Source organism: Octodon degus, unplaced genomic scaffold (assembly GCF_000260255.1).
Source record: "Octodon degus isolate 3935 unplaced genomic scaffold, OctDeg1.0 scaffold00005, whole genome shotgun sequence".
Taxonomy (NCBI): Eukaryota; Metazoa; Chordata; class Mammalia; order Rodentia; family Octodontidae; genus Octodon; species Octodon degus.
The window spans coordinates 31,613,831-31,626,174 of NW_004524581.1; the positions used below are offsets into that span (position 1 = coordinate 31,613,831).

Here is a 12,344-nt window from a genome sequence, read left to right on the forward strand (position 1 = left end):
GATTTCTTTATGATAGCCATTCTTTCTGGGGTGAGATGGTATCTCAGTGTTGTTTCAATTTGCGTTTCACAGATGGCTAGTGATGAGGAACATTATTTCATATATTTATTAGCTTCTTTAATTTCTTCCTCTGAAAAGTGTGTGTTCATCTCAGATGTCCATTTCTGGATGGGGTCTTTAAATTTTGGGGCCTTAATGTTTTTTAATTCTTTATAAATTCTAGAGAGCAGACTGTTGTCTGAGTGCTTATTAGTAAAGATTTTTTCCAAATTTGTGGATTCTCTTTTCACTTTGTTGGTAATTTCTTCTGACATGCAAAAACTTCTCAATAAGAGGAGGTCCCAGTTGTTAATAATTTCAGGTATTGCCTGTGCAATTTGATTTTTGTTCATGAACTGTTTGCCTACTCCTATGTCTTCAAGAGTTTCTCATTCGTTCTCTTCCAGGAGACTTAGTGTTTCTGTTTTAATGTTTAGACCTTTAATACATTTAGACTCTAGCTTAGTGCATGGTGATAGACCTGGGTCAAGTTTGAGTTTTTGGCATGTAGAGAGCCAGTTTTTCCAGCACCATTTGTTAAAGAGGTTATCTTTCTTCCAGGAAGCATGTTTGGCCCCTTTGTTGAAGATAAGATGACTGAGTGTATTTGTAGTGGCTTCTGCATCTTCTAATCTAGTCAATTGATCTTCAGGTTTATTTTGTTGCCAGTATCATGCTGATTATATCATAGTAGCTTTGTAGTATAATTTCAAGTCAGGAATTGTAATGCCTCCTGCCTAATCTTTGTTGCGCAGTATTACCTTTGCTATTCTAGGTCTTTTCTGGTTCCAAATAAATTTTAGGAATGATTTCTCTAGGTCTGTGAGGTATGTTTATGGTAGTTTGATAGGGATTGCATTAAATCTGTACAACAATTTTGGAAGCATGGCCATCTTCATGATATTGGTTCTTCCTATCCAGGAGCGTGGAATATCTTTCCATTTTCTGAAATCCCCTACCATCTCTTTTTTCAGAGTACTGTAATTTTCCATGAAAAGATCTTTGATTTCTTTAGTTAGATGAATTCCCAGGTATTTCATTTTCCTCGGTGCTATTGTAAAAGGTATTGTTTCTCTAATTTCCCTCTCAGTGTGTTTCTTATCTGTGTAGAGGAACGCTGTTGACTTTTGGGTATTGACTTTGTATCCTGCTATGCTGCTGAATTTGTGTATTAATTCTAGTAGCTTCTTGGTAGAGTTTTTTTGGGTCTTCCAAGTAGAAGATCATGTCATCTGCAAATAATGATAGTTTAACTTCTTCTTTACCTATTCTTATTCCTTTTATTTCTTTCTCTTGTCTAATGGCTCTAGCTAATGATTCTAGAACTATATTGAATAGGAGGAGTGATAGAGGACATCCTTGTCTTGTACCAGATATGAGAATAAAAGATTTCAGTGTTTCCCTATTTAGAGTTTTGTTAGCTACTGGGTTATCATAGATGGCTTTTATCAGCTTGAATTAGAGGCCATCTATTCCAATTTTCTGCAGGACTTTGAACATGAATGAATGTTGGAATTTTTCAGAAGCCTTTCCTGCATCAATTGATATGATCGTGTGGTTTTTAGATTTCGCTCTATTGATATAGTGTATTACATTTATAGATTTGTGTATATTGAACCATTCTTGCACCCCTGGGATGAATCGTACCTGATCATGGTGTATAATCTTCTTGACGATTTGCTGTATTCTATTTGCTAGGATTTTTGCCTCTATGTTCATGAGGGAGATTGGCTTGATGTTCTCTTTTTTAGTTGTGCCTTTCACTGGTTTGGGTGTCAGTATAATACTTGCCTACAGGAATGATTTTGTGAGGTTTGCTTCCTTTTCAATTTCATTGAAGAGTCTGAGGTGTATAAGGAATATATTTTTTTGTAAATTTCTTGTAGATTTCAGCTGTGAATCCATCAGGACCTGGACTTTTCTTTGTCGGTAGGCTTTTAAAATTTTTTAAATTACATTTCATATTTCATTGGCTGTTATTGGGTTATTGAGAGTTCTTATATTTTCTTGATTCAGTTTTGGTAATTTGTGCCTTTTTAGGAATCTGTCCATTTCTTTGGTGTTTTCTATTCTGTGAGAGTAAAGATTCTCAAAGTAGCTATTGATGATCTTCTGAATTTGCACTGGGTTTGTGGTAATTTCACCCTTTTATTCCTTATTGCTTATATTTGAATTTTTTCTTTTATGTTTTTGATGAGGTTAGCTAGGGGTTTATCAATTTTATTTAATCTTTCAAAGAACAAGATTTTTGATTCATTAATTCTTTGAATGGTTTTCTTCATCTCAATTGGATTAATTTCTGCTCTAATCTGTATGATTTCTTCCAGTCTTTGGGCTTTGGGTTTGGTTTGCTGTTCCTTTTCTAGATTTTAGAGGTGCAGTTTTAGGGTGTTTATTTATGCCTATTCTGTTTTCCTAATGTGCGAGTTCACAGCTATAAATTTCCCTATATGAACTACTTTTCTCATATCCTATAAATTCTGATAAGTTATGCTTGAATTTTCATTGAATTGTAGATATTTTTCAATTTCTTGTTTAATGTCATCTGTGACTCTTTGGTTGCTGGGGAGGGTGTTTTTAAAATTTTATTTTATTTTAATGTTTTTCCCATAATTTTAATGAGAGACAAATAGTAATGAGACAGTTTCAAATCAAATTTGTAGGACAGTTTCAATAATTAAGACATTGCATACTCTCTTCCTAGTGATTATTTGCTGTTAAAGATGTAGACTTGATATCCTATTTACAAACACTATTAGAACAAATCCCTCTTCATTAAGAGAATGTAACTATATATCTATCCTAATGATTTTGAATACACAGATACAAAATGGAAATTCATCTGTATCTTCTTTTTTGTTTAGTTCCATCATTTGAATCTTATAGGTGTGTTAACCCAGCAAAATATTCGAAAAGAGTCCAGTAGTCCATAATAGTATTGGGTCTTTTGCTTGACTGGCAGTGTCAGAAATTGTTGACCTGAGTGCCCTACAGCTCAACATAACACCACGGATTTATGTCTTATACTTCGTTTTTATCCTTTTCTGCTGGATGGTTAAGACCAAGATAAAGCAAGACCTATGCAACAAGAATTGTATCTTTTGGATCTGATAAAGTCAAACTTTTTTTTTTTTTTTTTTCAGAACGGGGGATTGAACTCAGGCTCTTGTGCTTGCCAGAGAAACACTTACTCCACTGAGCCATCTCCCTATCCCGGGAGGGCGTTTTTTAATTTCCATGTATTTATGGTTTTTTTCTGGTTCCTTTTGTCATTTATTTCCAGTTTCATTGCATTGTGGTCAGATAATATGTGTGGGATAATGTTTGTTTTCTTACATATACATAAGCATGACCTATGGACTAGTATGTGTTCTATTTTAGAAAATGACCCATGTGCAGCTGAAAAAAAATGTGTATTCAGCTATGTTTGGGTGGAGCACTCTGTATATGTCCACTAAGTCCATTTGTTCAAAGCACTTATTCAGTTCTGTTCCTTCTTTTGTAATTTTTTGTCTGGTTGACCTATCTTTTTGGTATGAGGGGGTGTTAAGGTCTCCTGTTAAGATTGGGGTATTGGATATTAGATTTTTCATGTCCATTAAGATTTGTCTTATATAGTTGGGTGCTCCTGTGTTTGCTGTGTACATATTTATGAGTATTACCTCTTCCTCTTGAATTTTTCCCCTAACCAGTATATAGTGACCTTCTTTATTTCATTTGTTCGTTTGAAGTTGAGACTGTCTGCAAACAGGATTGCTATCCCTGCTTTTTTCTGTTGTGCTGGGGTGTATAGTATTGTTTCCCATCCTTTCACTTTCAGTCTATGAATTTCTTTATGAGTTAAGTGTGTTTCTTGTATACAGCATATTGTTGAATTTTGTTTCCTAATCCACTGTGCCAGTCTATTTCTTTTAATTGGTGAATTGAGCCTGTTTACATTTCTTTTGTTTATTTTGTTTTGTTTGGGTTTTTTTTTTGGCAGAACTGGGGATTGAACTCAGGCCCTTGTGCTTGCCACGGGAGCGCTTAGTCTACTGAGCCATCTCCCCGGCCTCTGAATCCATTTACATTGATGGTTATAATTGAGATGTATTGACTTATGATTGACATATTGTTTACCTGCTGTTGTTTACCCCCTTTTCTTCTGTATTTAATTGTTTACCCTATTTTGTCTGCTCTCTCCATTGTCATTCGTGGAGTTTTGGTCATTTTGGTCCCTCTCTAGAATATCTTTATTTGTCTGAGTAGGGTCGGCTTTGTCATCATGAAATTCTTTAGTTGTTCTTTGTCATGGAAGTGTTTCACTTCTCTATCCATCTTGAAAGACAGTTTTTCAGGGTATAGTAGTCTGGGCTGGAATTTGTTTTCATAGAGGACTTGATGTACTCGGCTTCATGCTCTTCTTGACTTCATGGTTTGTGAAGAGAAGTCTATCGTTATTCTAAGGAGTTTTCCTTTAAATGTGATCTGTTTCTTTTTTCTAGCAGCTTTCAATACATTGTTCTTGTGCTGGATTTCTGGGATTTTGACTATTATATGTCTCGGTGTGTTTTTAATTGGGTTGATGTTATTTGGAGTTCTGTATGCTTTGGTTAGCTGAATGCCAGATTTTTCCCCCATATTTGGGAAGTTTTCTGCTATTACTTCTGCCCACATTCTTTTCATATTATTTGTATTGACTCTTTATTTCTTGTTGATACCTATTAGTTTCACATTGTTCATCTTTGCATCGTCTTACAGGTGATGAATTATTTTTTTCCTGCTTCCTAGTTGTTTTTAAGAGATCTTTTCTTACCTTTTTGTGAGCTGCAGTGGTGTCTTCAAGATCTGAAACTCTATCTTCAATTTCATTCATATGGTTTTGCAAGCTTTTTGTTGAGATTTTAAGTTCCTCTATATCTCTTTGACTCTGCTTCATGTGATCTGTTTCTTTCCTATAATGCTCATTCAAGGAATCCATCATTTTTCTAATCTCTTCTATTATTTTTATCAGTGTCTTCTTGAGAAGCAGTTATTAATTCTTTCATTACAGATATCCTTTCTTTTTTTACTTCAGAGATTATTTCTGATCTGATTTCCTCTATGTGTTCCTGCAGTTGTTTTGTTACTTTAGACGCTATTAATTCAGACACTTCAGCTGTGTGTTTCCCAATCTGTTCTGTGCTAGTGTCTCCTTCACTTGTTCTGGGTGGGCTCAGGGCCTGAGATTGTATTTTGCTCCTTGTATTTGTCATTTTATATAGCCCTGTGCTTTGGTGTAGAGCTTTGGTGCCGTTATAACCTTAGCACCTATTGGAATTCGGGTGTAGGTCCACGAAGTTTGAATTCATCCAGTTGTGCCTGACTTAGGTCTGTCTGTTGTCCTCAGCTTCTTTCTGATGCAGCCCTTGGAAGGGAACCAGTTTTGGCCCTCTGGCAAATTGTTCTGCTCCTGGATTAGCTGGTTGGTTCTGGCCCCTACCTCTCTGTAGGGACTTCAGCTTCAGAGTTTCACCCCAGGCCTGGGCTGGGTAGGTAGGGTTTTTGCTGGGCCCAGACCAGTCCAGTGGGCACAGGGGCGGTCAGAAGCTCTTCCACCTCTCGCTGGTCCTGGGCTTGGGCTGAGTCTGGAGGGGTCCTAGGAGCAGAGTGGAAGTTCTCACTCAGAGGCTGGGCTTGGGCTGTGTCTGGTGGGGTCCAGTGGGTGCAGGGGAGCCCAGAAGCTCTCCTACACACTCACTGGGCCTGGGCTTGGGCTGGGTCTTGGGGATATATTTTCTGTTACAACTGTTCTTGCAGATTGGCCTAAACTGATCTAAACCAGCAGTCCCCAACTTTTAAGTATCAGGGACTGGTTGTGTGGAAGATAATTTTTCCACAGCCTGGTGGGTGAGAGGCATGGTTTCAGGGTTAGAGTCTCCTAAAGAGTGCACAACATCAATCCACTGCCTGTGCAGAGCCCAGGACGGTTCACCCTCCTAAGAGAATCTATTGCCATTGCTGATTGGACAGTGGAGCTCAGCCTGCGAGCGATGGCGAGGGGTTGTGGATACAGAAGAGGCTTTGCTTGCTGCCCTCCCCTCCCCTCCCCTCCCCTCTCTTCTTCTCCCCTCTCCCTCTTCTCCCCTGCCCTCTCCCCCCTCCCCTCCTCCCCTCCCCACCCCTCCCCTTCCCTGTGCAGTCCATTTTCTTAAAGCTCCGGATTGGCACTGATCTGCGACCTTGGTTTGGGGATCCCTGGTCTAAACCCAAGATTTTTGGTGTGAGACTAGTAATTTGTCTAAATTCAATTCTATTGCTTAGTTCAAATGAAGCTACATTCAAGGCAGATGTCTCCCCAAGTGAGCATGGGGTATTCAGGACAGTGGCAGCTTTGCGGTGACAGTAGGAGGGAGACTTGGATACTCGGATGAGAGCTGTCCTGTCTCCACAGAAATGGCGGGGCTTAAGTCAGAATATTCAGGAGGGCTGGCTGTAGCACTCACAGCTCTTTGGGGCTCGGGGGTGTTGGGGTGTTAGTAGTAGCATCAGGAGCCTTCCCTGAGCTCTGCCACCCCAGCGGAGGTTGTTCTGCCAGAGAGGCAGCAGAGGCATCTGGTTAGCGGGGGTGGAGAGGGGCCCTCAGCTGAGCCTGGAGATCGGGGCAGAGGGGCTCGCATGGCACTGCTCAGCCAGGATCCTTCATCCGCAGGGCTGGCCTTTGCCTGCAGCTGGGGGCTTAGTCCAGAGCAGGGCGGCCAGAGACTGAGTCCATCCGGCCGGTCTTGGAGTCTGGGTCTTGGGAGCGGCCCAGCGCTGGGTTTGTCTGGAGCAGTCTGATGTTGGAGTCTGAGGCAAAGTCCAGGGCTCAGCTTCCTCTCCTTCCTCCGTGCAGGTGCCCTGTCTTTGCTGCTGTGTTGCCTAGGAATTGCGGGACGGGAATGGAAAACTGACTGTCCTTCTCTCATTGGTGCATCTTTTCTTACTTCTGTGCTGCTTCAGGTGCTGCAATCCCTTACCTGCTTTCCTTAGTTCTTGTAAAAATGTTCTCATGCATAGGTGATTCTTCAAACTGATGCTTCTGCCATCATCAGAGTCCTTTTCTGCCATCCTAGTGACCACACCCCTCCCATGCCTTCTTATATTTTACCATGATGAACATTTTTTAAAATTAATTTTATTGAGAAAAAATTGCAATGTGACAGCTTCAAAACAGGTTGGTAGAAGAGTAACAGCAATTCATACATTGCATATTGTTGTCTTTGTAGTAGTCATTCATAGCACAAGATGCAGACGTGATATCCTGTCCAAACACTGTTAGTACAGATCTTTCTTCCTATTGAATTAAGAGAAAGTAGCTATAGATCTATCCTAACTATTTTGTATATACAGATACAAAATTTTCCTTCATTGATATCACCTTTTTTGGTTCGTTTTTGTCAGAGATGGGTATTCTATTGCCATCCAAATATTGTAGGTGCATGAATTCAGCAAAATATTCTAATATAGTCCAGCATTTTTGCAACATTTTATTTTTTTGAGAATTCTATCTCCATGTACAACTTTCCCCTTTTTTTGTAGCTCTCTCCTGGTTTACAGGGAATTACACTCTCAAAATTATTTGTTAATCCTATTTGCTCTCTGACAGTCACTTTATTCACTCTATTATATGCTGCAGGAGGCTGTTATGGTGTGTGTCTAGTTGTCCCCCTAAAGCCTCATGTAAGTCACGGGGCAGACTTACTTCTAGAGTTTGTGATTAACTCATGACCCACTGGGATTGTGGGTCCGAGTACTGCTGGGATTATGGGTGTGAGTGCTACACCTGGCCTGGGGCAGAGAGCCTGAATGTAACATAAGAGAGACAGAGAGACAGATTTGCCCTCTGTTGTCACTGTTGCTGCTACTCCTTCCTTTTGCTCTTGCTGTTTTGCTGCCTTTGGCCACCATGAACAGCTGTCCTCTGCAAGCTCCATACCAGTCTGCCTTGGAGCCAGCTGAGTATGGACTAAAAGTTCCAGTAACTATGAGCTAAATAAACCTTTCCTTCCTTCATTTTGAGTGTCAGGTGTTTGTCCCAGCAATGACAGAAGAGTAACTGAGACAGAGGCTCTCCACTTTCTTACTTATACTTTCTGTCATTGACTCCAATAAGGGAGACCCATTGCTCAGGACAGTCTAGGAAGTATGCTGAATAAGGGTAGCAGGAATCCTAATAAGTGACCTGCTTCATTCTTCTAGGACCTCATATGAGGTAGGATGGAGCATATATATATATATATATATATATATATATATATGATGCTTTTCTTACCTCAGCCAATTTCTCACATACCTGTACTACCAGAGCGATTCTGCAGATAAGCACTAACCCCTCCTTGAGTGGTATAACACAGCGGTATGACATGCTCTGCCCAGGACCCAATGATGCAAATCTCTTCTATCTTGATTGGCTCACAGCCTGAGGAAGTTTCCAGCCCCAGGGAGGTCAAGAGTTATTTATATTCATAATGTGCAGCTTTTTGGCTGAGCTGTGTGGAGGCAAGCTCCATCCTAAGAAGCTAACAATTTTCCTGTGTGGTCCTTTCGCTTTCAGAATGGGTTCTGGTGGGGTGACCCAGGTGCTGGGTCTGCTAGTGAGTCTGATCAGGCTGCAGTCCTCAGTGGCCCAAGGCAGAGACTGTCCAGGTAAGAACAGGGCAGCTTTTCTCTGGGTGTTTGTGCTGGAGTTGGCGTGAGGGAGGGAGGCCTTTCCCTGTAGCTCCATGCTGCTGAAGGAGTACACGTGGCTTCTGGTTTCAAAGAGCAGTTTTCTTCCCATAGACAGAAAGCCACTCTTCCCTCTTTTCCATGCACAATGGACCTCCTGAAAAAGGAACTTCAAGTACCACAGACAGAGACCCGAAGTGTAGGGAAACATTTTGACAGGTCAGGTTCTTTATTATATCAACATCAAGGTCAAAAACTGCTCAAGTTGGAAGCAGTCTGAGCCTAACTGCCACCCTTAAGCCAGGAGTTCATTCTGATGAGTGTGATTATTCCTGTATTTATCTAATGGAGGTGCACGGCCACAAATAAAATGGGAAACTGGTTGGTCATTTACTAAACTCCTGTTATGTGGCCAAAACTGTAGTGAGCAGTTTTGAGAAGTGCAAGAAGGTGAGCACACTAACTACCCCCGTCCTCAGGTTATCCTGTACAAGTTAATTTTCGCCGTGATTTTTCTAGCTGAGGAGATGGGCTGTGCGAACACGAAGAAGTGTTAGACATGAGTGCGCCTAGTTAAGAACTGAAAACAGGGCGTGATGTGCTAAGAACAGATTCCCCTTTAAATGTCAGTTTCACTGAAAACAAAAGAGGAACAAACCTGGGGGTAGAGCACCATTGTGGTGAGAGGAGAGAAACCGTTCTGCGTGTATCACTCCCTTAAACCATACAGCTGAAAAGATCAGCCTAGATTTTAAATGATAAAAACATTCATCTGATTTTCTTATTTCAACTGTAAGAGGAAGTAGAGAAGGATGTTAGCCCTGAGGGACTGGAGGTTGGGACTTCTGCTGGAATGAGCTGTTGAAGGAGAGACGGGCCTGGCTGGCCCACAAAGGTCATCCTGATGGCTCAGCACAGGAGTCCCTGGTGGAGGTCACTGAGCTCAGAAATGAAGGCAAATTTACTGCTCAAACTCAGGAGCAGTTCAAGTCTCAATGTCATTTCTTCAGAAAGCTCTGCCCTGACCTACCGTGTTACTAACCTATTGGCACATTTCCTATTACTGTTCTTGTCCTCAAGTGCACAGAATTGAGTTAATCTTACCAAGCTCGCTGGCCACTGTGGTCGCTGGTCCGGGCCAGGACTCTCTCTTCTTTATCCTGTATCTCCATTTCTTTCTCTTTTTTCTGCAAGAAAGCCATTCTAGGTATGCCCGCTATGTCTAAAGTATGAAGGTATCTTTCAGAAATACATACCACTGTTTTCCTGTGTGCATTTAAAATTTTTTATGTGCTATTGTGCATCGAATCACGTTCCTTTTCTTTTCTCACAACACTATGCCCCTGAGCCACAGAATTTCAGAGACTTCCTTGCAAGTCCACGTGGTCCGACGTAATTTACGAGGTACTGGATTTCCCAGAGGTAGGGACCGGCTCTTAGTTCTTTTTGGTTTTTCAGAGGATTTTGTGATTCAGGCCAAGGCTGACTGCTACTTCACGAATGGGACAGCAAAGGTGCGGTTTGTGGTCAGGTTCATCTTCAACTTGGAGGAGTACGTGCACTTCGACAGTGACGTGGGGATGTTCGTGGCCCTGACGGAGCTGGGAAAGCCCGACGCGGAGCAGTGGAATAATCGGCCAGATATACTGGAGATGAGCAGAGCTTCCGTGAATATGCTGTGCAGGCACAACTACCGGCTGGGGGCCCCCCTCACCCTGGGGAGGAGAGGTGAGGTGAACGGCAGGGTCTAGTGGGGCTCAGGAGCCTGCACCCTGGGGCCCTGGTCACGACTCTTCTTCTGATGTCTGCCTTAGGCCAAATGGGTTATAATAGAGCTCTGAGGGTGTCCTGACCCCACTGATAACTCCCGCATTACCCTCACAGGTCAGGTGTTGGCCCTTACATACTCCCTCCAAAATAAGACCAGGTCTTATGTTAATTTTGTACCAAAAGATACAATAGGGCTTATTTTCAGTAGGTGCCTTATTTTTTCATGTTCAAAAGCCTACATTTATTTATGTGTAAACGTCTACATTTATTCATGTATGAAGGTCTACATTTATTCAAATACGGTCATGCCATCTTATTGGGAACATCATCATAGCGCTCCAAGCCCCGAGTTCTGCCCTGAGTCCCCTGTGAGCCCACTTCCTGCAGCCCTCTGGCCCCAGTCCTCAGGCCCAGCAGCAGAGCTGGCCTTAATGACCTCTGCTCGCCCACGCAGCCTGCTCATAGTGCGCTGGCACACAGCTGGCAGCGATTTCACCCCGGGAATTACCCCTCCATGTCACGACCTCTTGCAGGCCGGGCTTCACGAAGTTTCCATTAAATTAGGTGTTATGGAATAGGAGTGGCAAAAAATAACAGTTGAGAATAATGGTCCAAAAGCAGCAAAAACCTCAGTCCCCAAGACTCAGAAAATGTTGCTTTATTTCACACGAGTGCATTAAGCACAAGACATATTGAATTATGAAGATTAATGTTAGACACAGCCACCCATGCATCACCAAATGCACACGTTATTCATGTGTTGTACCTGTGCTCCAGTTGGCCATTTGGCAATGAGACCCCAACTCACCTGCTTACCCAGGTGTTTACCTCTTGTTTAAAAGCACCTGCTTTGAACAAGTATTCATACTTACAAATACTTAATTATGATTTATATTATCATTTATTTTAAGTATTAATAGCAATAATGTTATTCACTTATATTTAAGTACATATTAATATTATTATTTTCATATTTCAAAATGTCCGTTTCATGTTTTAATGGATCTCCTGAGGGTGCCCATCTGGCCGACAATCTTAATTGACTCTTTATTTTGGGGCTAGAGCTTTGTTATGAGTCTCCTAAGCAATCATGCAGGGCTTATTCTCCTGTTAGGTCTTATTCTGGGGAAATACAGTACACGAACAAGGAGCTTCGAGGACCAGCACACTTTCAAGTACAAGGAGTGGCTGCAGGAGGACGTGGCAAAGTGTCACTCCCCGGGGTGTTGACATCACCTGCTTAAGTCTTGGAGGCTGATATTTCCCTAGAGTTTGGGTTTCTACTTGAGTGATCTGGAAAGAGACCTGAGGATGTGGTGGTCCCTGAAGCCTCCTGCCCTGGCTTGGAGGTTTTCTTTCATAATGTCTCACTTTTCTCTCTCTTCTTAGTACAACCAGAGGTCGCAGTGTACCCAGAGAGGACCCCCTTCCTGCAGCGGCACAACGTGCTCCTCTGCTCTGTGACTGACTTCTATCCAGGGGACATCAAGATCAGGTGGTTCCGAAATGGACAGGAGGAGCGAGCTGGGGTTGTGTCCAGTGGCCTGATCAGGAACGGAGACTGGACATTTCAGACCGTGGTGATGCTGGAGATGACCCCTGAACTTGGAGATGTCTACAGCTGCCGGGTTGAGCACCCCAGCCTGCTGGGCCCTGTCTCAGTGGAATGGAGTGAGCATTAGTTTCTTTCTTCTTTTTTTTTTTGACATCAGTTATTTTATTTTAAAGAAAAATAAAAACAATGGTACAAAATCTCAAAACAAGATTTTAGGAGAGTAACAATGGTTAGTACATTGTGTATTGTTACTGCCAAAGTAGTTTCTCATATTACAAGATATAGGCAAGAAATAATAAATAAACAACATAGG

The 12,344-nt window shown here is 41.8% G+C and overlaps 1 protein-coding gene across 2 annotated transcripts in view; it reads left to right on the forward strand.

The window, feature by feature from the left end:
- Window positions 1-12,344, forward strand: part of LOC101592846 (antigen peptide transporter 2) — a 113,210-nt gene that overhangs the window by 97,436 nt on the left and 3,430 nt on the right. For both annotated transcript variants that reach the window (XM_023721179.1, XM_004624260.2), the window contains exons 13-15: window positions 8,594-8,685; window positions 10,165-10,434; window positions 11,866-12,147. In XM_023721179.1, coding sequence (XP_023576947.1) covers window positions 8,594-8,685; window positions 10,165-10,434; window positions 11,866-12,147 — 644 coding nt within the window. The remainder of the gene's footprint in view (window positions 1-8,593; window positions 8,686-10,164; window positions 10,435-11,865; window positions 12,148-12,344) is intronic.